We start from the raw sequence: 25,427 nt of genomic DNA, 5'->3' as shown, positions 1-25,427 counted from the left end.
GAGAATTCAAGTGCGGAGTTGGTAGAGCTGTCAATACGGGTCAGCCCGGCCCATATGGGTCAGCCCATATGGGTTGGGTCGAAAACAGGTTGAGTTGTGTCAACCCGGGGTCTTAACGAGTCAGAAAATATGAACCCAACCCGGCTCGCTACGAGCTCGCGGGCTAGCGGGCTGGCTCGCGGGTTGAGTGAAATAAATATAAAAAATTGCGAAATTGGATTAGAAATTGTTTAAAATGTTATAAAAAATAATTTCAAAAAAATACTTATAGAAATTGGTATCAACTCATAAAAAAAGGTTTATCAACGCAATTATTTTTATGTCACATTTGAAATATATAAAAAGAATTTAGTTTATAGGATTTAAGAACACAATTATTTTACTATCATATTTAAAATGAGATAAATAATATAATAACAATAAATAAAACATAAAAAATTGTCTCAAATTAAAAGAAATGAAAATTTTCATTTTTCTATCTAAAATTAATCCATAAAACTAACCTGGAATTAAAGATAAATAAAATAATTTTTTTAATAAAAAATAACTCTAACCCGACGAGTTGGCTCGCTTGACCCGCGGGTTGGCCCGTATAACCCGCGGGTTAAACGAGCCGGGTTGCATTAACCCAAGTTCTTTTCGAACTGGAATTTAACCAACCCAACCCGACTCATTTAGCCAACCCGTCGAGCTGGCCCGCGGGTTGGAACTCATATTGACAGCTCTAGGAGTTGGAGTCTCACATTGGTTAAATATGAGTGGGGAGAAGAGTTTATAAGAGATGTGATTCATAAACCTAATGCCTTAAGGTTTTGGTTAAGATGTGGAGTCGAGATCTCTTGGTGTCTTACTCCTCAGCTCATGGGCTCCCCTGCCTCCCCCAACAAGTGGTATCAGAGTCGATGATTGGTGTAGCCATGGTTACAACTCCTTGTGTCGAAAGTCTTCCTAACAGTGTGGCTAGGCGGCGGGTTTCGTTGATGCGGTGAAGCGAACGACGGTGCAAGAGTGGATAAGCTTCCGCGGAGGGGGTCATGATAATGTGGAGGTGACTCGCACTTGAGAGGGAGATTGTTGAGAATTCAAGTGCGGAGTTGGAGTCTCACATTGGTTAAATATGGGTGAGGAGAAGAGTTTATAAGAGATGTGACACATAAACCCAATGCCTTAAGGTTTTGGGTTAAGATGTGGCGTCAAGATCTCTTTGTATCTTACTCCTCGGCCCATGGGTTCCCCTGTCTCTCCCAACAATAGGTGTTAGAAGTCCCACATTGGCTAGAGATAGAGCCAAGATAAGCTTTATAAGGGTAGTGCAAACCTCAACTCTTGAGCTAGCTTTTGTGGTTGAGTATAGGCCTCCCAATTTCTAATATGGTATCAGAGCCTATCCTAGATCCATTTGTTGTGGAGACCACCCATATTTGGGCCACCCGTTGTTGATCCCACGTTCCAGTCTGTTCAATCCTGGACGTGAGGGGGTGTGTTACATTGGCTAGAGATAGAGCCAAGATAAGCTTTATAAGGGTAGTGCAAACCTCAACTCTTGAGCTAGCTTTTGTGGTTGAGTATAGGCCTCCCAATTTCTAATAATAGGAACTACCTTGCATGAGTCAAGATCAAAAGTCAAACTCAAGAATCATCGGAAAGAAAAGATATTACTAAAGAGAAGAGATGACTTCAACAGAATCAATCTGAAGTCTTCAAAGTCAATAAGTTAATTGGTTAATTTAGCATTTATTAGCATTTTGAAGGGTCACTTGTGGTCCAATATTAATGTTTGTAACTCATCCAAATAAACATACGTGTTTGGATGATATATAATAGCATATCCTTGAATTCCACCTTTGGTGTCCTGTATCTCTTTAGTGTTTGAAAAGATGAGGGTGCTTCCAACTTTCCTACTCTGATTTCTTATTCTGCTTGACGTTCCAAGCAAAATGCTTTGGTCACTTGTTTGGTAAAGTGAGATCCAAAGTTCCTATGATATTGCGATAGTACAATCAAATAAAAAAAGATACTCCCAAATCAATCTCACTATTGAAAAAAGAGATGCCAAATCTTAAGTAATCAAATAAAATACCAACCATTTTCGGTGGGTTCCCTTTTCTCCCTTGACCCTTTACGAAAGTTAGCTGTTAAGTGTTATATATTACTTATTATATAATGTAAGAGTCCTTGATTCTATTGAATATCTGAACTCGAATTATATGATCATATCTAATCCAAATAGTTTGTTCAGTTGGTCGGGCATCGCATAATTAATGTGCATCTCATGTTATAGTGTGAATGATATAACTTGCAGAATTTGCAGGAAATGATTGTATTTTAAAAGGTATTTGGTTAGAGATAGTCTACACTCTACACTGAGTAATTTATTTGTAATATTAACTCCTATGAGATACTATGAAACATTAAAATGAGAAAACCGTATATTTCTATACATATAAAAATCAAACCACAATCACATACTTAAGAGATTCGAACATTTTTCACTCGAACCAACAATGACCAACACATTATTGATTCCTAAACAAGTTTCAATTCTAAAAACAAAAAGAAGTGGCTCATGGTAAATCTCAAACCGTGTAGTATTTTATTGCTCACATGCATGTGGAGGATTAATTGAGTTAATTTAGTAAAGTCGGCGTTCACGTCATCTTAATTTTTATTTCTTCTCGACTATATAAAAATATAATATAAATATTTCATGTATCGGACCGTACAAGTAACAGATCTTTCCCAGCTAAAATTTTCAATTGGAGATGCATATAGCCATATATATTATTGTTGATAGAGAGACAAACATATCTTATTTTTCATTTTGATTTTTAGCTGGCATTTTTTGGAGTCTTGACCAATCTCCACCCATTATTCTCCATATAAGAAATCTCTTTCAAAATTCAAAAAGTAGCACGCAAAATCCCAAGAAATCATCTTACACACTAATCAGAAGCAGCAACCTTTACCAAAAATACACATCGACATAAAAATAAAAAATCAATACAAAAGAGGTAAAAAAACAACGCACACGAGGCAGCACGTGTAATGATATCGCTTCCAACCAGATTACATAGATACTCTTCTACCATCATAAATTCATCATAATAATGTAATAAAATAAAAAAATTCATCATAACAATGTTATCACAGCAAAAAGAGATACGACGCCGTATTTTACGGTTCTACTTTATGTTATTCCACCGGTTCAGGGAGCTGAACCGGAGATTTGACGGCGTGGTGCGGTTCAGCATTGACCTCCGGTCAACCCTGTATAAAAATCGTGTCTGAAGTTACTTTACTTAGTAGTGTAGCGTAGGGATCAGGAAAAAAGTCTTTGAGATCACACAGCAAAGTGGATTTCAGAATCTCAGCGCCATCTCCAACACCATCTTCTAAAATATACTCCTATATGAAAAAGAAAGTATTTTCAGATTTGTTTGTGAGAGAAAGATTTGATTTGTTCCAAAAGAGACTTTAAAATGAGAGAGACAAACATAGCGGTGACTGACAAATGGATACCATGTAGAACAAAGTCAACAAACAAATACAGTGCATCGTGAAAGATGCAGATTATTTGTCAAAATTCTGCATTCCTAAGCTTGCAAATTCTAGTGTTAAAATTCTGCTTAATGAATTCATGATAAGCTCAACAAGACAGACCAATTGTAAATTTTTTTTTGGTACTTCAAAATGCTTGAAATTATTTTTGCATTGTGAACACTCGAGATAAGAATGGAAAACACATAAATAAAATCACCCAAAAATTATTTTAGATGAAACAACTCTAATTTAAATGTTTCAATTAAGACATGTTTTAAATATTTTTTTTTCTTCGGAAAATTAACAACAAAGCAACGACAAACTAAGGAACAACAAAAGCATCCTCGAGGATCAACCACTCTAACTCAGGAGTAGCATTGGTCACCATCTGCAGCCCAAGAAGGGATGAATGAGCGCCCTGCTTTGCCAGCCAATCAGCAGCAATATTGGCTTCATGGGGAATCCAGGAAAGCTCAACCCGCCAATTCAAGGAAAGGAGAAGTTTAATATCACGAATAATAAAGGCTTGAGGATGCACACAAATTCTTTCTCCGTTAGTATCAATCGCAAGAGAAATAAGCTCCTCGCAGTCAACAGTCATTCCCAACACACCTTTATTTCATGCCAACTGCAGCCCTTCCCGGAGGGCCATAGCTTCGGCAATGAAGGATGATCCACCAGATTCGTGCAACAGGAAACCACAAATCCACTTGCCTGATGAACACCTTAGAAGTCCACCACCACCCATACAAGAAACCTTCTCTCGATAGCTGTCATTTGTATTCAAGGAGATGAAATCTATTGGGGGAGGTCGCCACAAGTTCTGCACCTGGAAATCAGTGCTGGATTATTCATTCTTGGAATGCATGGTCGAAATTTCATCATGCTCATGGCATAATTTATTCCAAGCTACCTCAATTGGCCTAATGAAAATTAAAATATTAATGAATTACATAAGTTTAAAGTGATTTTATCCAATATTTACTCAAATAACTTACCGTCTTGCATAATAAATGATGTGATATAAAAAATGAGGTTATAATTCTCTATTCTTATTCTAACCCATCAATTTATCCACACACCAATTAAAAAACATTGTCTTAACTAGTGGGATATGACATTTGACATTCTAACATTAATACTTTTTTATTGACTTCATATAATTTCGGTGATGCATAGAATAAATTAATTTTGGGCAAAAAAGATTTTGATCTTTAAAAATAATTGAAAATAAGAGACAATAAATAAAAATATTGCGGCATTGCAATGTATATAAGGTTTGGCCACCCACGTTAAGGAATCCTCTTTCTCTTTCACTTTCGCTTTTGCTTTTCCCTCTAATTTTCCTCTCTTTCTTTTCTTGCTCTGCTTCACCGTGCGATGGAGAACAACGGCGTCGTTTCATTTGATCTCTCACCGGAGCATGCGGCGGCGGAGGTTCATGTCTTGGCCGTCGATGACAGCCTCATTGATCGAAAGGTCATTGAACGCTTGCTCAAGATTTCATCATGTAAAGGTCAGTGTCCAGTGTCCTTTCTCAATTCTCAGTGTTGTACCTTCTCTGTTCTTGTTATTCATCTTGAAAAAAAAATTGCAGTTACTGCTGTTGATAGTGGAATCAGAGCACTACAATTTCTTGGACTGGAACCTGAATCTGATGATTTTGCTGTATGTATCAGATGAAATTAATTTCACTTTCTTAGATTATTATTTTTTTCCTTACCAATCTGAATTATGGCTTTATATTTTTTCCATTTTTAGCCATGTTTGAAGGTGGATCTAGTTATCACTGATTACTGCATGCCTGGAATGACTGGTTATGAATTGCTCAAGAAAATCAAGGTTAGAAATTCAAATTCATATTCAAATCATAAACCATTCATTTCTTGTTCCACTTCATGTATAATCAATGTTAGTGAATTTGAAATTAACTTTGAAAGTTTTGATTTGAAGCAGGAATCATCATCTCTCAGAGAAATTCCAGTTGTGATCATGTCTTCTGAGAACGTTTTGCCGCGCATAGACAGGTATGAATTAAGAATCATAGTGTCTGTGCGTCGTAAGTGTAAACTTTATTTACATAAACTCGTGAATTAATGTGTTACTGTCATTTATTTTTGGGTGATTAATTTAATTTGATGAGGATATATTGAATGTGTTAACAATCTGGGATTTTTTTGAAAATGTATAGATGCATGGAGGAAGGTGCTGAAGATTTCATAGTGAAGCCGGTGAAGTTATCTGATGTGAAACGGTTGAGAGGTTACATGACACCGAAGGAGGTTAAGACGGCGGAGAGTGGAGACAGAGGAGGTGACTGCGGCGGGGGTGGTGGTGGTGGTGGTGTGGGGATCAACAACAAAAGGAAGCTGCAAGAAACATCTGATCCGTCACCGTCGCCATCACCGCCGTCCATATCCTCATCAGCAGTTTCATCAGCATCGTCACTGTTGGATTCTTCTTCACCGTCATCATCTCCTTCATCTTCACCCCGAGTGCTTGATTCTCCGATCAGACGGCTGAAGATGACCAGCATCGATTGACTATTATTGGTTGTGTCATCATCATCATCATCTACATTCTTCTTCTCTGCAGCATTTTCATTTCTTTTTCTCTTTTTGAGATTTCTTGATTTCCTCTTATGGGGTTCAAACTGCAATTACCCGTTGTTTGTAATTGGAACGGTTTTTGTTGCATTGCCCTGTTCTTATCTTTTGCTGATTTGTTTTGTTCTTGGGTTTAAGTTTTCAGAATATATTAGTATTGTAGTTTTTCTTTTTGCTTGTTTATCTTTGGAAGAAAAGGTAAAGATGATATGAAAAGATTATGGCCTTTTTATGTGAAGGAGCAATAAAAGTCAGAAGGGAATAAAATAATATACATAGCATTGCATTAGTGTTTTATATTGCGCTCGCAGTTACCGCTGCGTCGCAAATTTGTGAATAAATGCGGGTTGAAGTAGCTGCAATTGCGGTTATAAATTTGAAAATCAATTACAATGCCACTATAATTGCAATTGGGGACTATTGGGGTTTGAAAATGATGTGAAAGAGATGGAAATATGGAATATAAGTTTTCAAGATCTTGTCTGCTATAAAGAATATCAAAAGAATGGGGAAGTGAATTGGACATGTTAAAAGTGTCCCCCCTAATGAAGAGGGTGGGAAGGTGTCGTGGGGTATAGGGTACTGGTGTTCTTGTCTAGTTGTCTCTGTGGAGGAGGTTTCGCTGCATTAAACCTTATGCAATGTCAGAAAAACATTGCTTGTGTCATGTGGAAAAGGAACCAGAATATTTGGTTGTTGCTATTAGTAGGTTTGGATCTTTCTCATCCTTTTCCCTATCTTTTTAAAACTCCACGCCTCCACCTCTTTTGAATAGAGCATTGAAACCTGTTTGTTTTTCACTTCACACAAAGTAATATCACACAATACCTCGGTAGTCCAATACCTCAATAGGTTTATGTAGTTTCATTGGCTTTTATGTCTCATAATTTGATAAAGAAACACAGCTGGACGTTTGTATTTTTTTTTCTTTCACGAATGTCACATATATTCATAAGTAGGTTGTGTGTTTCTATACAAATATTTCTCATAATAAATATCTTTTCTAAAAGTATGAATTTGTGTTCTTGTCTTTTTGAGATCTTACTTACTTATTGCTGGATCAATACATTGTTGGTAGGACACTTGTGGTTTAGAAAGGTCAAAACTCAAACAAGAATATTCAACCGAAAAAATAAAAGGATCAAAAGCTTAATTAACTCTTAGTTTAACTAACTCAACTACTTGCATTGTATGTAGGGCTTCCAAAAAAATTATTACCGATCGAAACCTAATTCACCCGACAAAATTGTCACATGAGAAATCGAATCAAAGCAATCTGTAGCCACTAATCAATCGGTAGTGGGTATAGTGTTTTGATGTTTTTCACCAGACAAAACCGATTATTTTGGCACGAGTCCAACCGAAACTGATCGATTGACATCTCTTCCTTCATAGTTCAAACCTATTTGAATGATTCACAACTTTACATAACTCTCACTACTAACTTTCTTGTTTGACTTGTCTCCTCCCTCAAACTTTTCTCTTCTCTTTAACAATTATAAATCTGAATGAGTCCTTGAAGGTTAGTGAAGTTTTGTCCAAGAGTTCCTTCATTCATATAAATGAGATTTATCATAATAGAAATTCATTCTATGTCACCGTCATGCACCGTCAAGGCAGAGCCAACTTCGTAGTGCCATCTTCTTCTTTTATTTTTTGAAGATTTTCTGAATTAACAACCCGTATGAACCCACTTGACAAAACCGTGCCTCGTGTAAAATTCGAACAACTCGTAGCCACTAATCGATCGGTTACGGGTCTAGTTTGATGTTTTTACCCGATAAAACCGATTATTTTGGTTCAAATCCGACTTAAACCGACTGATAGACAATTCTAATTGTAAGAGTGTGTTTGAAATACACCGAAATACATATTGAACCAATTTAACTTTTCAACGCAAAAACAAAACATGGTAGAAATTATTTTACACATTGCACAACTTTTATACGAACACACCAGCCTAAGGCATAATTTTTTTGAAAGACCATAAGGCATAATTGAAGGACTTGACTAGTCAAGTCAAGCTTAGATGAATGAGGGAATGTGTATTCATTTCTTTTACAACTTTTAAACAAAGATACACTACATCTTAAAATAAGTACAGGGTGAGGGAGGAACATATTATAAGAATACTATAATCAATCTATTTCACCACATCGTCTGGGCCTATCCAGTAAACCATGGGTGGTTTAGGCCCAGTTTGGAAGAGCTTATTTGAGCTTATCTGACAGCATAAGCTCTTATGCCAGTGTTTGGGAGAGCTTATGCAAACAGCTTATGGTCTGCCATAAGCTATTTTCAGCTTATTTTCATAAGCTACTCAGGATAGCTTATGAAAAACAGCTTATGCTTATACACAGCTTATTTTTAATTTATTTCAATAAATTTTAAAAAATAGCTTATGAATAAGCGCTTATGTCATAAGCGCTTATGACCATAAGCGCTTAATTAAGTTGTTTATCCAAACGGGGCCTTAATTGGGGGTCCATGAAACCCAATTTGCAGGATATAATAGAAGAAAGAGGTAGACAAATTTTCTGCTAGTCATCAATATTACTGCATCTGCTGGCTGGCCCCGTAATAATATAGGGTCCCCAAAATTATGATGGCTCAGATTTGGTTTAATTATGTGGAACATGTTTGGCAAAATCGTGATACGTAAAATCAGTTCTGTTTTGTTTGATTCTATCCGGGCCTAATGATATTTGTTGTTATCATTGCAGACAAAAGTTCATCATGAATTGTTCATATCTAAAAGCATTTGATGTCCCTAATTGGGTTAATTTTAGATGATAAAGCTGGAATAGTCGCCAGCAAGTTGCTTAATGAGGAATTCCATCACATGCACTAGGCACTCACCAATTATTGGCTAATGGGTATCTCAAGTGGGGTTATGTTAGATATATGGGGAAGTGTATGATTCAAATTACCCCTAAAAATATGGTCCAAATCAGAATTCAAACTCTAACTCTTAAAAATAAAAATCACAGCCATACTTATTTTAACACTCATTTTTTATTTGTTAAAATTCATGTAAAATTTTTAAAAAACATAAATTTTATTTTCAATAATGTTGCTAATACTCATCTTCTTCTTAAAAATAAAAAAAATGAACATGGCCGCCACTTATCCACTTATCCTCTTTTATACGTAAGAAGTCTGTTAACCTATTAAATAATAAGATAAAGTCTCACATAATTTTGTTACGATCCCATTAATCAAGTAACATTTTCTTTCACCTATTAAGCTTATGACAATTTTACAATTATTTTAAATACAAATATCTAATCATTCTAATTTGGCTTTAACACGTTGATCAGTCCATTGTTCTCTCTATCTCCTCCCTCTATCTCCTCTAAAAAAAATTGAAAGCAATGTAGTCGGGGCGTAATCAAGTTGAGTATCAATGTCAAGTATATCTTCACGCAATCAGGTCGGTTGCATGAAAGAATAAACCTTTCATTTTGCCAATCACCTGAATCTTCAAAACCCATCTTGAAGGGCTATGTCTGTGATCTCAATTAGCCATACCGGTCTATATATAAGCCTACAAAACACCAAATCTTATATGAAGGCGAAGTTTCTCTTTAATTCTAACTTTCCTTTTTGGTTATCCGTCCCCGTCCACAAACATTCCCTACGATGCTTACTTTAAATTAGGAGAAAGTGAAATTAAGGGGTGTTTAACATCACAAAGTGGACCTATTTCCTCATGAAATTGGGGGGTTGGAAATATAAACGAACTAGAGGGAAAGGCTTTACAACAAACCTTTGACAAGCCCATGATTTGACCTTTCTAGATTTTATTAAAAACCCATGTTAACGAAGAAATTTATGAATAATGTGGAAAAAAAATTATTTACCAAAAAAGGGTTAAAAAAATCATATTTACTAAACTGGTGCGTTTTTAAAAAAACCACGACCGCAGGGCAACCGTAAAAAAATTGTGGCCTAAAGTTGGGAAACGCCACGGTTCCTGCAACGGTTGTAGAACCGTAGCCTATACCTTCTTCCTATTCACATTAAAACTCACTTGCTCCAAAAAATTCGTAGAAATTATTTTCACTTATGAGAAATGAATTGTTATAGTTTGTATAATTTCATGAGTTTATTATATTTATTTATCTTTTTATAGATATTTATTTTAAAGAAAAATAAATAAATATGAGCTTTTCATTTATTTAAATGTTTAAAATAAATATTTTCACTAAAATTGTTATATATTTTTAAAATTTCATGAATTTGTATATTTATTTTTTTTCTTTATAAATATTTAAATAAATATCTCATATTTAAATAAAGAGCCCATATTTAAATTTCATGAGTTTATTATATTTTAAACATTTAAATAAATAAAAAGCCCATATTTATTTTTGTTCTTTAAAATAAATATCTAAAAAGAACATACATAAATATTTAATGTGATATTTAAACTATTTATACAATTTTTTGAGTGATATTTAAACTATTTGTAAGTGAAAATTATTTATACAATTTTTTTGAGAAAGTGATATTTAATGTGAATGTGAAGAAAGTGTTCAGGCACACTTTTGAAAACCGTGGCGTTTCTCTACTTTAGGCCACGGTTTGTTGACCGTGGCAAAGCGTCCGTGGCTTTTTCTCCAAAAACACAACAGTTTAGTAAATAAGATTTTTTTAACCCTTTTTTGGTAAATAAATTTTTTTTTCACATTATTCATATTTTTTTCCTAAAACATGTGTTATAAAAATTGAATTTCTAATATTTTTAGTATAGAAATGGGCTTATAGTTATCGACCCAAAGAAAGAAATGGACTTATATAAGAAAGAGCGCTTTCTTATTTGTTATGTTTTTTTTTGTCAATAGTGCTTAGTTTCAATATATCAAAAGGGCCAGGCCCAAAGCTGAAGCCAAAACCAACAGAATGGGACCACACATCACGCGGGAGCAGTAAAAGCCGTTGGTGGCAAAGACTTAAAAACTGAAAGGCTAACCTTCACCAAAAGACACAAATAGATAAAACAATGTATGTTCTTGTTTTGATTTTCTTTTTTTATAATGGTTGCTCGCTATAGTTGTGAATTTGAGTATCGAGCTATGGCTAATACCGCTTCCGAGCTCGTTTGGTTGCTTAATCTTCTCCATGAGCTTCGTGTTCGGTTATCCGCGACTCCTCTTCTACTCAGTGACAACCAAAGCACTTTGTTTATGGCTCAGAATCTTGTTGCTCATAAGCATACCAAACACATTGACTTAAATTGTCATTTCGTTCGTGAGCTGGTTGCTTCCGGTCGTTTAGCTGTTCGCCATGTGCCTACTTCTCTCCAGCTTGCTGATGTTTTCACTAAGGCATTGCCTCGTCCGTTGTTTGAGCTTTTTCGATCCAAGCTTCGAGTTGGTCTCAATCCAACACTAAGCTTGAAGGGAGGTGTTAGAGATGAATAGCCATAATATCCTACAAGATATTCTTTTATTATTATTTATTATATTTTGTAATATGCATCAGAATATTCCTTAGCATATTCTGTGATTTTCTATTATAAATAACATTGTCTATCTCACACACAATTTATGGTGAAAGTATCCAATCTTACACTTTTAGTGAGAAATTATAGTAGGCAAATTCAGATCATTAATTAGGTAATGGACCAACTTGGAACAATTTGCACTACCAATGACCAAATACAGAAAACTAAATAGCTTTTCAATTATAGAATAGAAATCCAACTTCATTTGAATTCTTAACTAAACCATAACATTTGAACAATAACTCAATCAAATATCAATGTAAAATTACCAAACCCATTTTTTGACTACCGGAGTGGCTGAACTTTCTTTTATTTTCTCCAAACTTTTAGGTCGCATCCCAAAATTGAATATTCATTATTTTAAATCTTCTCTAAGTATTTTTCCAAGGTTTAAGTAATCATTAATTCAAATAGTATATGTTTATTTTTTCTTAAATAAAGTAATGGGTTTGAGTATTATAAATGTAAAAAATACTACAAGAAGAGTTATCCAAAATGTGATTTGTCTTTTGACTCGAAAAATACTAAAAAAGAAGTGGAAGCTATGTACATAGGTATAGAGGGAGAAGTTTTTTTGCTTTCTTTTTTTTCTTCAGCGGAAACCAAGTGTGATATTTAAACTTGTGAAACACCAGCTGCACATTTTTTTTTCCCCGAAAATCATATAACAACCTAAAAATTATATAACAAATTTATATTAATGTTGTATATTTAATTTGAGTAAAGGATATTCTTGTAGAAAGTATTATTTTATACAGCAGTATCTTATAAAATGTCATTCATGACAATAGATATGTTCATTTTAAAAAAATTGATATGTAAATATTAAAATTTAGGGTTAATCCTCTAATTGGTCCCTGTGGTTGTGTGGCCGTCTGAAATTAGTCCCTCCCGTAAAATCTAAGTCCTCGTGTTTGAAAAAGTGTGTGTAGCAGGTCCTCGCCGGAGGGACTAATTTCCACACACTTTCCAAACACGAGGACTTAGATTTTACGGGAGAGACTAATTTCAGACTGCCACACAACCACAGGGACTAATTAGAGGATTAACCCTAAAATTTAATTAAGATTTTATGCTATTATATCTTATACGACCTTACTCTCTCATACATACTAAACAAATATCACATTATTTAAATTTATATCTCACTTTCACCAACCCGCTCAAATTGTAGAAAAATAAAATAATTAAAGAAACCGGAAAAAAATCGTTGTGCGTGGCCCTTGAGGGAAAGTTATATTAATTTTCTATATTTCCTGTTTGGTTTGGGGTCATCATCAAGAGTAAAATTACATTTTAAAACAATGTGTCCCGTTTCATTCTAAAGTCAAATGATAAAAGTTTATCATTTATGATTTAATTGTAAACAAATGGTTATGGTAAATCTTCTAACATTAGTCGAGAATCCCAAAATAACGATTGATGTTTCCTTATAGTATGCTATATATCAAATGAAGAATTCGGATCCAGTCATATGTAAGATTGTTGTAAACTAGGAAATTCAAGCTTAGAAGTTAGAACCCATAGAGAATTTCAAACTTAGCCTTTCTCAATTCAAGTGAACATAGTCAGTTCACCCTCTACATAAATCATTAATCCGCATGGACTTAAACCTTCTGCACACAATGTCTAAACTACACAGAATGTCTAATTTCTACCTTGACGATCCATGTAGGGACAGTTTTATTTGAGATTCCGACCTTGGAGAATTTTCTTCCGTTAAAATGAGGATGGAAACGAAAATCCCCCAATAAAAATGTGAGGACGGAGATGAGATTACTCTCTCTGCCTGTACAAATATTAAATTACATACGATACAAACTTCATTTTTTGGATGAGTTGAATATTGTACTTCATGTTTCAAATTATTTATTTTGTAGACTTTACATATTATGTGATGAACTTTATTTAATGTTATTTGAACTTTATCGTATATTTATATTGAATTTGATGTAGTTGCATTATCACTTGTGATTTTAGAATTTATTGCATAAACTTATGTACTTTATACGAGGTTGTCTAAATGATACATGAGAAAGTTTGGCTTAAATAACTTATTGTCCAATCACATTGAAGATAAGTGAGTTGAAATTTCTATATTTTATTTATTAATTTATTTATAAAAAATCACATTGGTTCATTGAGTTGTGGGTTAGTAACCTACATGAGTCATTTAGACAATCTCATTTTATATACTTAAATTAAAATTTTAGTGACATATTCGAGATCCCGTGAAGACCCGTAGAGATATGGGGAAGGGGATGTGGTGAACGTTCACCCCGCCGCGGGAATAGGGACATAAAAGAGACATTGGGAGCGGGAAGTCACTCCCGCCCTTGCCCCGTGCAGGTGCTATCCCTACCTAAAAGGCTACATACAATGAACCATGTGATAAAAAATAAATTTACCCGCTGATTCATAAACCGTCATAATTGTTTAGGTCACCCAATTTTATATACGAGTCTAACAACTCATGACCCGACCCGAACTCCAACGATGAGGCATAGATCACCCAACCAGTCCAAAAATATTTTAATATAATTAGTTATTTACATTTCTATTCACAAATGTTAGACCTTATAACCACTATGAGATTTTGTTTTGAGGGGAGGCCGTTATCAGAAAATTAATGACAAATAAAGTTAACAATTATAAAGTGAGGGTGTTAAAGAAAAAGCATATGGAACTAAAACCAGCAAGGGTTTCCAAATGTAACAAAAAACCAGCAAGGGTGAAACACCTCGGAAGATACTAGTTTATATGATTTCAAATAAGAATTTAATATCATGTAAATTGTGTGTGAAAATTAAACTTAATTTATCATCAGAAAATGATAAGTAAAATAGAGAAAACATATAAGTGGGGGTGTTAAACAAAAGCATTTGGAAGTGGAATGCAACTAACAAGCGTGAATGGCTTTGGAAGGTATACCGAAACATTAGATTGATATTGACCAAATTAATCAATCCTGAAGGTCACCCCCCCATGGTCTTTTGCTGTTTGAGTATACAGAATAGATCATGAAGTCAAATTCAAACAATAAAATACCCACAATTTTATAAGTTGCAGAATAGAAAATTAAATTTCTCACATCATCATCACACTTCAGTTCTAAAAATTAAAACAAACTGAAATTGAAAGAAATTAATCTAACTGAACTAAAGAAAAAAACTCATTAGCATTTAGCTGAATATAGAATCCTAGGTTGTCCCTAGCAAGACCATAAAGTCAATGAAATCCTTCAGCTGAAAGTTCTTCACTAATGGAATTGGTTCACATTCTTCTTAATTCTTATTATAATCCTTCAAAAACTTCAGTTTAAGAGGAGCAGCTAGGTTATCATAATCATATTTGTAGACAAAAGCTAAGTCAAAATTGGGATAGCAGTGCCACTTTATGTCATTTGAAAATGGATCATGCTAGTACAACTTCCAACCTGTACCTTCTTTAATATGTTTGACATGGCTAGCCTTCAGTTGAATGTCCACTAGTGAATTTCAATGCCATACCTAATCTAAGTGTTAAAGTACTAAATCATCCCTATATTGCATCCTCACTCAATTCTAGGATCATGGTCATGTTGGTCATTGCATGGGAAATTTGAAAAATTCAAGTGAAAGTCGTCACTATTTAGCCACTTACTTCTATTGAAATTGTCAGCCAGCAAAACAAATAGCACAAGACACAAAGGAGGACAAAGCTTGCAATGATCAGCAAAAGAGAAAGAGCACAACAGCATATCTGGTTCTAGAAACAACTGCTCATAGAAACTTCTCCTTAGGATTTATTTTGACTTTAGAATCAATTATAAATGAATTACCAAACATGTTAGTAGTTTAATCTTTGGTCTGCTTTCATGGCTTTGAATGTGATGCTTTTTCTGAGCAGCCTTATTGTTTTACACAGTTTTCTAACACCAACTTGCCATTGCCAGACCTGTTCTCCTCAGAACATTGAAACTTTCTATCCCATTGAAGCTCCGAAACCAGCCCCCATAACACAACCTCTTGAACCAATATCAAAGCCACAAGCACCATCACCATCACCAGGGCTGGGATCGGCGGCAGCGGTGTCCACAAGTTCTTCATCAAACATTAGGATAGTAATTGCAGTAGCTCTAGCTGTTTCTGGTTTGATTTTCCTTTTAGCACTGATTTGCTTCATCAGAGCAAGGAGGAGGGGAAAGGTGATAATGGGCAGCACTGCTTCTGCCACCGCAGATAGGCGTGTTGATGTGCCGCCTCAGGTGAACGTGTTTGAGAGAATGGAAGGAAACATCAAGGGACTGATTGTTGATGAGGGTGGTTTGGATGTGATTTATTGGAGAAAGCTTCAAGGTAGAAACACAGACAGGAATTTCCAAAAGGAGGTCTTGCCTAATCCCAAAAGCAGTGAAGAAGATGATCATGAAGGAAATCAAGGGAGAAGGTATAAGTCTATTAAAGAAACTCCTCTTCTTAGAGGGAAATCTTCAACTTCCCACATGAATATATTTCCAGAAGAGCCATATACAATTATGAGTATTCCACCTCCAGCTCCTCCTCCCATTGTTTTTGCATCAGTTGGAGCTGCTTCTTTCACATCAATTCCTAAGATGAAAACTCCTGCTCCTGCACCACCACCTTCCCTTCCAACAATACCTGATAGAAAGATTCAAGAACCAGAACCAGCAGTAGCACCTCCTCCACCAATTCCAGTTACAAAGAATCTAGCACCACCATCACCTCTTCCTCCACCAATCTCTACTAGAAATAGTCCAGCACCACCACCTCCTCCTCCTCCACCAATTCCAGATAGAAAGAATCCAGCACCACCACCTCCTCCTCCACCAATCCCTGCACCACCACCTCTTCCTCCTCCAATCTCTGCCAGAAAGAGTCCAGTGCCACCGCCTCCTCCACCAAAGTCAGGTGGTTTCAATTTCAAGTCATCCTCAAAACCACCACCTATCCCTATGGAAACACCAGTTACCAACAGTAAGCAAGGAAACTCTTCAGGTGAAGTAAGACTGAAGGCATTACATTGGGATAAGGTGAATACTAATCTTGACCACTCTATGGTGTGGAACAAACTTGACCGTGGCTCTTTCAGGTAATCCTTAGATTTTCCTAAATTTATATGCTTGCAAACTTTGATTCTCCATTTTAGCTAGCATTCACTGATGATTTCTAAAATTTCAGGGTTGATGAGGATCTTATGGAAGAACTCTTTGGGTACATTGCCACCAAATCAAATAGTAATGATACCCTAAAAGGAAATGACTCAAAGAGTCCAAGAAGGGATGCCTCAGCTCGATCAACAAATGCTTTCCTTCTTGACCCCAGAAAATCACAGAACACTGCTATAGTTTTGAAATCTATGGCAGTATCACAAAAAGAAATTATCGATGCACTGGTTGATGGTCAAGGCCTTAACACAGACACCATTGAAAAGCTTGCTAGAATAGCCCCAACAGAAGAAGAACAGTCCCTTATACTTGAATATGAAGGAGACCCAGCAAGACTTGCAGCAGCTGAATCTTTCTTGTATCACATCCTCAAAGCTGTTCCTTCAGCATTTAAGCGGTTAAACGCCTTGCTATTCAGGTTGAACTATGACTCTGAGATTCTAGAAATCAAGGAGTTACTACAGACCATTGAGCTAGGGTGTAAGGAGCTTCGAACACAAGGAGTGTTTTTAAAGCTACTTGAAGCAGTGCTTAAGGCCGGAAATCGTATGAATGCAGGTACTCACAGAGGTAATGCTCAAGCTTTCAACTTGGCTTCTCTAAGGAAGCTCTCTGATGTCAAGAGCACTGATGGGAAAACCACATTGCTTCACTTTGTGGTTGAAGAAGTAGTCCGTACTGAAGGGAAACGTGCTGTTCTTAACCGCAACTGCAGTTTGAGTCGTAGTAACAGTAGGAGCAGCAACAGCAGTGGAGAGTCTCAGAACTCTGTTGCTTCAAATGAACAAAGACAAAGGGAATATATAACACTAGGATTACCAATTGTAGGAGGGGTCAGTTCTGAGTTTTCCAATGCAAAGAAAGCGGCACTTACAGATTACAACACTTTTGTTGGTTCAATTTCAGCACTCTCAGCAAGGATAGTAGACTTCCGGCAACTTGTTCCCAAGTTTGGAGATGATAAAGGAGGAAAGTTTTTTAGAGAAATGAACAATTTTCTTGAAAATGCTGAGGAGGAATTGAAATTAGTAAAAGAAGAGCAAACAAGAGTAATGCAGCTTGTCAGGTGCACAACACATTATTACCAAGGAGCTTCAAAAGATAGTGCAGACTACGCTCTCTCTTTATTTGTCATAGTCAAGGATTTTCTGGGAATGGTTGATCAAGCCTGCATAGAGATTGCTCGTAACATGCAGAAGAGGAAGGTACCCAAGGCAAATTCAGGGTAAAATCAACAGAGGCACCAGCAAAATGGATTATGAGGTTTCAAACATTCAAACCTGCTAGAACATAACAGATCAAGGAAGTCCAGGATTGGCCTAATTCATTCAAATTTTTTTCAATTGGACAATTTACACAAGGGAACTGAAGTCCTAAAGTCCTGGCTCAAGTGTGTTTGGATCTCACAATGGATAGGAGAAAAAGTAGCTTTAGATGAATGTAATGGAAATACAAACACACATCTCTTTCAAACTTTGAATGAGACAGCTCACAAATTCGGGTGTCTTGGAAGAGAGTTGACAGTGGTCTGGACACAACCTAGTTCTGCTATCCATTTGAGGTTCTGATTTTGTGAAAGCAGGCTATGCTTTTGCAGTGATAAGAACAGTTTGTATGAGGCAAATTCAGAAGCTAGACACGTCGTTGTGATCCCCCCTCCCTCTAAATGTACACCTCACTTGCATAGGGAACTATTTTCTCTACCTTTTTTCAAGTTTTGTGTATAAACATGTTGGATTCTTTTGTCATCAACTGGAACTTCCCCTTTATTCTCACTTCCTATTGTATTCAATTTGTAAGTTTAATGAGAGTGATTTTATTTACTGTTCAGATATCAGAAAACTATTATCCAATTGTACAGGTCCCCCCCCCTCCCCATAAGCTTAACTATAGAGGGGGAGACAAAGAAGAAGAAGAAGAAGCAACCTAAACAACTCAGATAGAACTATCAGTATTCAGTACAATTGTACAAATTTAAAAGTAGCTATTGCAAGAGTAGTTGCGTATATAGGCAGTATACCAAACAATATTTAGCAGAACATGAAGGGTGTCAAGCTTGATAGTACTGAACTTCTGCATCGTGTAGTGTAGCCCACTAATCAGTCTTGGTTTCCCTGATTCTGAAAGTTCTTCAATTATGTTTCCCAATGTAAGCATAATTTCATTGCATTTGAATGAGGAATGGGTGAGATTAGACCGACACTGTTTATGTTAGCTTTATGGTCAACCAAACGTTAGAAACCATATCAATCACCCATAGAATGGACAGAGAACAAGAAAACTGCTGTAACCAACTACAAGAAATGTGTGCATTCTTTACATTACAGACATTATACAAAATTATTTTCTAACTAATATATAGCCTAGGAGGGGTGTGAGAAAGAAAATTATCATCAATAAATGATGCCTATTCCTTCCTCCTAGTCCTCACAATGTTCATCAGCTCCTATTTAACAAGATGATTCTTCCCTGTTGCTTACTAAACCAGAATGCCATAGCGTTGAATTACTTCCATTAATATTTCGCCTGAAGATACACTAGTCTATTTAGCCTCTATTTATTTCCCCCTCTCTCTTTACCTTCACTATTTGTGGAGCTATCGAGGTTTCTCAGTCTTAGCATCAACCTGCATCAGTAGACATGACAATAACAGTTAATGGAATGCAGAATTTTTATATAATGATTGGATATAGAAGTAGGAACAAGACATCAGCAACCTACTGTTTATATCAAAGCTTCTTTTTTTATTTTCATTTTTTTCGGAATATATATTTATTAGTGTATAAATAATTTTTTTTAAATGATGTGTATAAATAATTGATATAAAACTTCAGTGATATTTATAGAGTTCTAATCTCTCAGAATTTTATGAAATAAAAGGCTCTACATAACATTATTGTGAAAATTCTCTAAAGTAGCATACAAATCATGTTCAGGGATCATTTAGTGTTAACATAATGAACAAGGCCTTAGAATGGAGGATGATCTGGAATGTCATATGATTATCTGAAATGAAAACAAACCAGCAGCCATCAATGCCTAGATCGTGTTGAATTTAGGAAACCCAACGACATTATTTAACTAGTTTGATGGAAAATACTAGAGGTTAATGGCAGACAAGATATATCAGCTCACATTGACATCTAACAATCTTGTAGTGTACTCCTAGTAATGCTGTTAGACTCTAAACAAGAACTTCAATCATTATCTCTAGTATGAACCTCCAACCCATATGCTAATTTGGCAGAAATAGGTTTATTTTTTACCCAAAACATGTCAGACAAGTCCCATAGACCCTGACTAGTCTACAATCACCAGAAACCAATTATAGCATGTGGAACATAAGTTTTAGCTGACTTGGATTAAAAGTCAAGTTTTACACTCAGTCATTTTCAGGTCTATTTTTTACCGCATAACATGACAGCCAAGTCCCATAGATCTCCCAGACTTGTATACAATCACCAGAAACCAATTATAACATGTGGAACATAAGTTTTAGCTGACTTTGATTAAAAGTCAAGTTTTAGACTTTCAGTCATTTTCACTAGTGTCTCCAGAATGCAATCAGTAATAGGTGTTGTTATTCAGATTGCTTTATAGCAACAAGCAAAAAGGAAAATAGCCAGTTGTCACACAAAAATATAAAGAAATAGTCAGCTGATAAGAGGTAACTGTGGGGGAAGTTCACCCTACTATTGGATGATGGATATCAGATCAGATGTATAAACCATACCTTTTCTGGACGAACTTTTGATACTTTTTGACCACCGTAAAAAGCTGGTAGGGGTGTGGCCTTGAAATTATGTTTGAGCTTTTTCATGTCTGCCTCTTTTTCCTCCTGTTGAGGAATACAGGGTTCAGGCATGCCAGTTATGGATATGATATGGATTAAAATAGCAACGTCAATTTTATAACTCCAGATCAGCCATTCTATAAATTATCATTGCCCTGGCTATTTTTTGAACAATTATCTCTGATACATTAAACTATAAATATATGCAGTGCAGACACACACATAAATGAAGGCATGGACAAGAATATAGAAATATAGGAAATGGCAATCATTTCTTGAGAAACATTGGAGAACATGGAAGGGTATCTTTACCTTCAATTTCGATTGGAGACGTGTCCTTGGCGTCTCTTTTGCATGAGAGCTTACATCTAATTTTCTTGAAGACTGATTAAGAAGCAAGAGAAAAAATAATAAAATTCAGATCAGTAGAAACCTACGAAAAGATGTACTTTCAGACATCTAGAAAAACAATCCTACCTCTTTCCCTTTCCCTGATATAATGTCACTTTTTCGGCTCAAAGTAGTTTGTACAGTGTTTCCACCTCTTGTGTCCTTACTCTCAACCTTATTTGGCCTATTCAAAAATACTCCAAGAGAATTATTATACAAAACATTGAATTCCTCATACATCCATAAGATATGAGCATATCAGATTTGTTTTATAGAACTCCTTTAGAAGTTTTGTCAAAGAAAGGGATTTAACTCAGATGTTCTCCATTATCAACATTTTACATCTATGCTATAAAGGAGAAAAAGCCTGTGGACTGGAACTGGCAAATCTAAAAGCCTTCTATAATTGGTTCAATAAAAGAAATCATGTACACATTTAGATACAGTTAAATATTAAACAACATATTAGAGCAAAGTCGAGAGTTGATATCACTTGACAACCGAACAACCTAAAGTCAAAATTTGAGAAAGACAATGACAAAAGAGGTAGATTTCATCAAATCCAAAAGTAGTAGGCAGTTAAATTTCTATACAAAACAATGGGCATTTTCAATTATAGTAGACATTAAATTGATGTCGCAAGATACTCTGCTAGACTATCATTAGTTAAAAATATACTCTAATCACTTTGTATAGCAACAACATCCTATGCTTCCTCATTTATTCATCTATAGTTTCCATCATTGGATCTCTCCAATAAGAACTATAAACAAAAACATGTTTTCTTATATGGTTGTGCCTATGGACAATAGTTCTCACAATAACTGTTTGTTACCTTATTCACAGTCTTGTTCAGAAGTATTACTACTATGAACTACATAATAGAGTGAGAGAGAGAGAGAGGCTATGCAAAATACAAAAAGGAAATTAAACTTGTGCAAATGAAAGCACACAATGAGTATTGATTAAAATATTTACCTTCCATTTTCTTTCCGTAAAGATGAAGATGTTGGAACCTTTGACACAGTCCCCCTTGAAGGAACCTGCCCAGGAAATATATAGAAAAAACATTTACAAACCAATATGATTTTTCACAGGTAACTATGACCATTCATACTGTACAAAAAAAAATATCAGCAGTAAATAAGGGTTTGTCCATTAAGATTTTCCTATTACCTGCTTTTTTACCGAAGATCTGTCTTCACCAGAAGATTTTGGCTGGCTGTAATTGTTCTGGAATGTCTTAAATGTCTTAAATGCTCGTTTGACTATGTCCTTATCCCCCATACTCTCCATAATGAAAGATTTCCTCAAGGTAGGAAGAGGAGCTGGATCAGGATTACTCGGCTCCAAGTTCAGGGACTTGTGCAATGGTTTGTTAGCAACTTTTTTGCTTTCCTCACTGGAAGTAATTGGCTTCCTAGATAAAGATGGTGAATTTCCCTTTTTAGTTGAAGAGGCAGATGTCAATGGCTTGCTTGGAGTTGAAGCAGGCTTTGAATTTCTGGGCGTGGAAATCTGTGATGCCTTAGATTTAGGTAGCATTGATTTCTTTTTTGTCTTGGCTGCATTGCTTTCCCTATTCACAGAGGCAACCTATCCAAAATAAATGGTGAGAATTAGAATTCAGTGGAACCAAATACTCAACCTTTTTGCAATATATATTATGAATGATCCAATTAAAACAGACCTTAGATTCCTTTGGATGATCCAATTTCACATCTTTTGCTTCAACTTCTGAGGCCTTTTCTGTTTCCTTATACTCAACGTGTGAAATTTCCTTCACATCTTCAGCTTCAACATGAAGATTTTCTTCTTGTTTTATGCACACAACTTCTTCAGGCTCATCTATTGGTTCGGCACCATGAGATATACTTTCCTGTTCCTCACTCTCTTCAACCTCAATTGATGAACTCTGGTAACAATCTCTAGAAACTGCAACTTCCTCCTCCTTCAAAGCATCCAAAAGGTTCCTGCTGACCTCACCAACAGAGCTGATTTCTTGCTCAACCCCTTCAGTGGTAGAACCTTGAGCGTTCGATACATCAAACTCCGCATCGGTCCCACAAGCATTCCCACTCAGATCTACACCATTTTGATCATCTGATCCGAATGAATCCTTCTCCGTTTCCTTCTCTTGAGCCAGCAATTCGGCTTTTCGTGCAGCAATCTTCTTGTAATGCGCTTCGAAGTAAGCTTTCTTCTGCGCTACCGATCCAGGCGTGGCACACTTCTCAACCTCTTCCAAGTACTTATTCGGAGAGAACGAGGACCATCTCTCCCAAGACAATGAATCATTCTCAAATCTACCAAATGAAACAGAAACTTGCAAAGCAGAATTTGAAGCAGCAGCAGTCTCTCCCATCTGATCAAACACCATTGAAAAGAACAAAAAACAAAAACTTTGGCATGATTGAAAACAAACAACACCAAAAAGCACAGAATTTTAACAATCATAAATTAGGGTATGATAAATCTAAATCATAAATGGGTTTGTTTACCTTATCTCCAAATATTGTTGTATCTACAATAAATTCACCCATAGAAGTAAATTACAACTCAGCTACTACAGTCTACACCCCAAAGAGCAACAAGATAAGCATAGCATGACCTAAAAAACAACAAGCAATGGGGAAATTCAATCATTCATGGGGATCTGAGTGAAAAGACCAGGAGTGAAGAATGGCCACAACAAGACAAAAAGAAGGGTCTAAATAATTTGCAGCAAATGATGAGTAAAGGGATAACAAGGACATGTGCATATGTGTGGATTCATTGTGGAGTGAGAGAAGAATAAAAGAATAATCTTTCTTTCCTTTACATGAATTTCTACCTCCCTCACCTTTTCTACAGTAACAACCTCCTTTGTCTGGTTATATGGTACTTGAGGAGGAAACTCCTAAGATGAAAAAGAAAAACCAATCATGAAGACAAAGCAATCCAATATTCCCCAAAAGCAAGAAAGAAAGAATGAAGTGAAAAAGTCACTCACTCACTCACTCCAGGGTTTCTAGATCACACAACACATATTGTATATATTGTCTTCCTAAAAAGATGATTTAGCTTTTAATGGCAATAAGTGGTACTACTACCAGTGAAGAACAGTTCATGATAAATCAATTATGAATGGATAAAAAAGAAAAAAGGGACCATAAAGTCACCAATTTTAAGATTAGTTGTCTCAAATTAAGGATGTTTCAGTTTTCTACTAAACAAAGTTGAACAATTTCAATAATTCATAAACATAAACATGCATCAAGATTTTCATACAATTAATCATGTAACAGTAAAGGGTTGTTGTTGTTCACTCACAGAAAGAAAGAAAGAGAGTTCAATCTAGGCGGTGATGATTAGATTTGAGATCAGATCAAATGGAAGGGAAGGGAAGAATGGCCCACATGGAGAAAAGGTAAACAGTGGCGACGACGGTGTGTGAAAGGTTGCATGTGATGATGAGTCTATAAAATTTAATATAGATGCCACATGTGGACCATTATTGAATTGGATCAACTAAAAAAAGTGTGTGCCACATGATTCAATAACAACAAAAAACGATGCCGTATTAGTCTCCTACCAAGTACCAACCCCTCAAACGACAGCGTTTTGTTGTAGAGTGCCAGTTCATAAATGGGTCCAAGTCCAAGCCCAATTGTTAGAATGAAATTTGCTATAGTCCTATTTTTTTGTCAACTAAGTAGATTGATTAATAATGGAGTTTTATGATTTATTAACCAATTTTCTTTTTCATCCCAATTTCACTTGTTTTATTTTCTTATCTTTATATTTGTTTCCTGTCACATCATATTTTCTATTTATGCATTTTCTCTTCCTATATCACTCAAAGTGTGAGAGAAAATCAACGGGCGATTGATTCAAGTGGTACATGTTTGATTTCTCTTAAGTAAGATCTTGGGTTCAAATTTTATAAAAGGAAAAAACCCTCACTAAGAGAGTTAGCCCCAACATGATTTGAATGTTTCTGACTAAAAAAAAGTGTGAAAGAAAATAGGGTGTCAAACAATCATTACCCATTAATAATAGGTCAAATGACGTTTAAATTATAAATTATGAAAGAGAACAAAAAATTCAACAATGCAACACCACATACAAACATGTTTGCTCTAGCAAGTGATCAGGCCAACTAATCAGTAAACTTCAATACTGAAGATAAAAACAAGACAAAAAAAACTTTGACATTTTACCCAACAAAAAATGCACAAGTCTTTTTCAGTTGAATAGAACGTAGTTATCATCTCATCCTCTTGTGTGGCTTATTCTGACTTGATCCTTTAGCTTGCCTTGCCCATCCCTCATCCTATGCTCTTAAGCTACTCAATCACCTCACCCCCACAACATACATGTCCAGCTAAATCAACATCAACATCCACCACCTGCTCTTTATTTCTCTCTTTATACATCTAT

At 35.6% G+C, this 25,427-nt stretch overlaps 3 protein-coding genes across 7 annotated transcripts; 2 read left to right on the top strand and 1 right to left on the bottom strand.

The window, feature by feature from the left end:
• Nucleotides 1-4,834: 4,834 nt before the first annotated feature.
• On the top strand, nt 4,835-6,533 carry LOC130739937 (two-component response regulator ARR5-like). Its single transcript, XM_057592413.1, has 5 exons — nt 4,835-5,056; nt 5,138-5,208; nt 5,302-5,382; nt 5,497-5,567; nt 5,732-6,533. Exons 1-5 carry the CDS (start codon nt 4,921-4,923, stop codon nt 6,081-6,083), a joined length of 711 nt encoding a protein of 236 aa, XP_057448396.1. The 5' UTR covers nt 4,835-4,920; the 3' UTR covers nt 6,084-6,533.
• A 4,652-nt stretch (nt 6,534-11,185) lies between these two features.
• LOC130737078 (formin-like protein 8) lies at nt 11,186-18,652 on the top strand. Its single transcript, XM_057588848.1, has 4 exons — nt 11,186-11,521; nt 15,316-15,399; nt 15,491-16,746; nt 16,836-18,652. Exons 1-4 carry the CDS (start codon nt 11,186-11,188, stop codon nt 18,049-18,051), a joined length of 2,892 nt encoding a protein of 963 aa, XP_057444831.1. The 3' UTR covers nt 18,052-18,652.
• Nucleotides 18,653-19,084: 432 nt separating this feature from the next.
• Nucleotides 19,085-24,462, bottom strand: LOC130739933 (protein WVD2-like 7). Of its 5 annotated transcripts, none has more exons than XM_057592407.1 (10): nt 24,318-24,462; nt 23,848-23,904; nt 23,507-23,616; nt 22,696-23,370; nt 22,182-22,601; nt 21,984-22,048; nt 21,093-21,189; nt 20,928-20,999; nt 20,556-20,660; nt 19,085-19,448 (listed from the first exon to the last, which is right to left on the bottom strand). In XM_057592407.1, exons 3-10 carry the CDS (start codon nt 23,546-23,548, stop codon nt 19,419-19,421), a joined length of 1,506 nt encoding a protein of 501 aa, XP_057448390.1. In that variant the 5' UTR covers nt 23,549-23,616; nt 23,848-23,904; nt 24,318-24,462; the 3' UTR covers nt 19,085-19,418. The 5 variants fall into 5 exon arrangements, with proteins under 5 accessions (XP_057448390.1, XP_057448391.1, XP_057448392.1 ...); XM_057592408.1 differs by lacking the exon at nt 24,318-24,462 and adding an exon at nt 23,998-24,239; XM_057592409.1 differs by lacking the exon at nt 23,848-23,904 and having other exon boundaries at nt 24,318-24,458.
• Between the last annotated feature and the right edge of the window lie 965 nt (nt 24,463-25,427).

The sequence above is a fragment of the Lotus japonicus genome, chromosome 2, assembly GCF_012489685.1.
Source record: "Lotus japonicus ecotype B-129 chromosome 2, LjGifu_v1.2".
NCBI lineage: Eukaryota > Viridiplantae > Streptophyta > Magnoliopsida > Fabales > Fabaceae > Lotus > Lotus japonicus.
This window is presented reverse-complemented; position numbering and strand designations above follow the sequence as displayed.

Excerpts from the sequence above, each read along its gene's own strand:
- LOC130739937 (XM_057592413.1), top strand. The coding sequence starts at position 4,921 with ATGGAGAACAACGGCGTCGTTTCATTTGATCTCTCACCGGAGCATGCG. Across the intron at positions 5,209-5,301 it reads CTGAATCTGATGATTTTGCT|CCATGTTTGAAGGTGGATCT; the intron begins GTATGTATCAGA and ends TTCCATTTTTAG. Across the intron at positions 5,568-5,731 it reads GTTTTGCCGCGCATAGACAG|ATGCATGGAGGAAGGTGCTG; the intron begins GTATGAATTAAG and ends GAAAATGTATAG.
- LOC130739933 (XM_057592407.1), bottom strand. The coding sequence starts at position 23,548 with ATGGGTGAATTTATTGTAGATACAACAATATTTGGAGATAAG. Across the intron at positions 23,371-23,506 it reads CAACAATATTTGGAGATAAG|ATGGGAGAGACTGCTGCTGC; the intron begins GTAAACAAACCC and ends GTGTTTGATCAG. Across the intron at positions 20,661-20,927 it reads GTCTCCAATCGAAATTGAAG|GAGGAAAAAGAGGCAGACAT; the intron begins GTAAAGATACCC and ends ATTCCTCAACAG.
- LOC130737078 (XM_057588848.1), top strand. The coding sequence starts at position 11,186 with ATGGTTGCTCGCTATAGTTGTGAATTTGAGTATCGAGCTATGGCTAAT. Across the intron at positions 15,400-15,490 it reads AGAGCACAACAGCATATCTG|TTTAATCTTTGGTCTGCTTT; the intron begins GTTCTAGAAACA and ends ACATGTTAGTAG. Across the intron at positions 16,747-16,835 it reads CTTGACCGTGGCTCTTTCAG|GGTTGATGAGGATCTTATGG; the intron begins GTAATCCTTAGA and ends CTAAAATTTCAG.